This window comes from Meleagris gallopavo, unplaced genomic scaffold, assembly GCF_000146605.3.
Source record: "Meleagris gallopavo isolate NT-WF06-2002-E0010 breed Aviagen turkey brand Nicholas breeding stock unplaced genomic scaffold, Turkey_5.1 ChrUn_random_7180001860709, whole genome shotgun sequence".
In the NCBI taxonomy this organism is placed as follows: domain Eukaryota; kingdom Metazoa; phylum Chordata; class Aves; order Galliformes; family Phasianidae; genus Meleagris; species Meleagris gallopavo.
Window position 1 is genome coordinate 1 of NW_011126420.1, and position 816 is coordinate 816.

Here is an 816-nt window from a genome sequence, read left to right on the forward strand (position 1 = left end):
TCCGGTCCTGCCCCGCCGCGCCGCTCCGCACGTGTGCGTGTGGCTGGAAATCCATATCGCACATTAATATCCATCCATATCCCAAATTCAGAGGTCGACCTGAGAGCAGCTCGGTGCATACGAAACCAGACGGGGAGGGGTTGCTGGGGAGGCCCGGGCTTCCATTGGCTGCAAGCGTTCGCCGCGGTGCGGGGGTATCTCTAATCATATTCAGCATGTTTTGCACAAGAAATGTCAGCCAGGAAGGGCTATCCGCTCCCTTCGCCAAATTATTCCACGACAATGTCATGCTCCGAGAGCCCGGCTGCAAACTCTTTCCTGGTGGACTCGTTGATCAGCGCGGGCAGAGGGGACGCGGCGGGAGCAGGAGGCGGAGGCGGAGGAGGAGGCGGCTACTACCCGGGCAGCGGGCTCTACCTGCCACAGGCGTCCGAGCTGTCCTACGGGCTGCAGGGCTGCGGACTGTTCCCCGTCCTGGGCAAACGCAATGAAGGTACCTCGCAAAGCATGGTCCCCAGCACGCACTCCTACGTGTCGGGGATGGAAGTGTGGCTAGACCCGCCCCGCTCCTGTCGCATGGAAGAGCCGGAGAGCCAGCAGGCCACCTCTTGCTCCTTCGCTCAAAACATTAAGGAGGAGAGCTCCTACTGCCTCTATGACTCAGAGAAATGCCCCAAGGGCTCGGCCGCCGCCGACCTCGCTCCCTTTCCGCGGCTGAGCGCCGAGGTCAGCCCCTCCGCCAACGGCACCGGGGTGCCGGTCCCGGGCTACTTCCGCCTCTCCCAGGCTTACGGCACCTCCAAGGGCTACGGCGCG

At 63.2% G+C, this 816-nt stretch overlaps 1 protein-coding gene across 1 annotated transcript; it reads left to right on the forward strand.

Annotated features, from left to right (window-relative positions):
• Window positions 1–6: 6 nt before the first annotated feature.
• LOC104915951 (homeobox protein Hox-A10-like) lies at window positions 7–813 on the forward strand (the record flags this gene model as incomplete). Its single annotated transcript, XM_010726919.2, has 1 exon — window positions 7–813. A coding segment is annotated over exon 1 (582 nt), but the record flags the coding sequence as incomplete, so codon positions are not given.
• Between the last annotated feature and the right edge of the window lie 3 nt (window positions 814–816).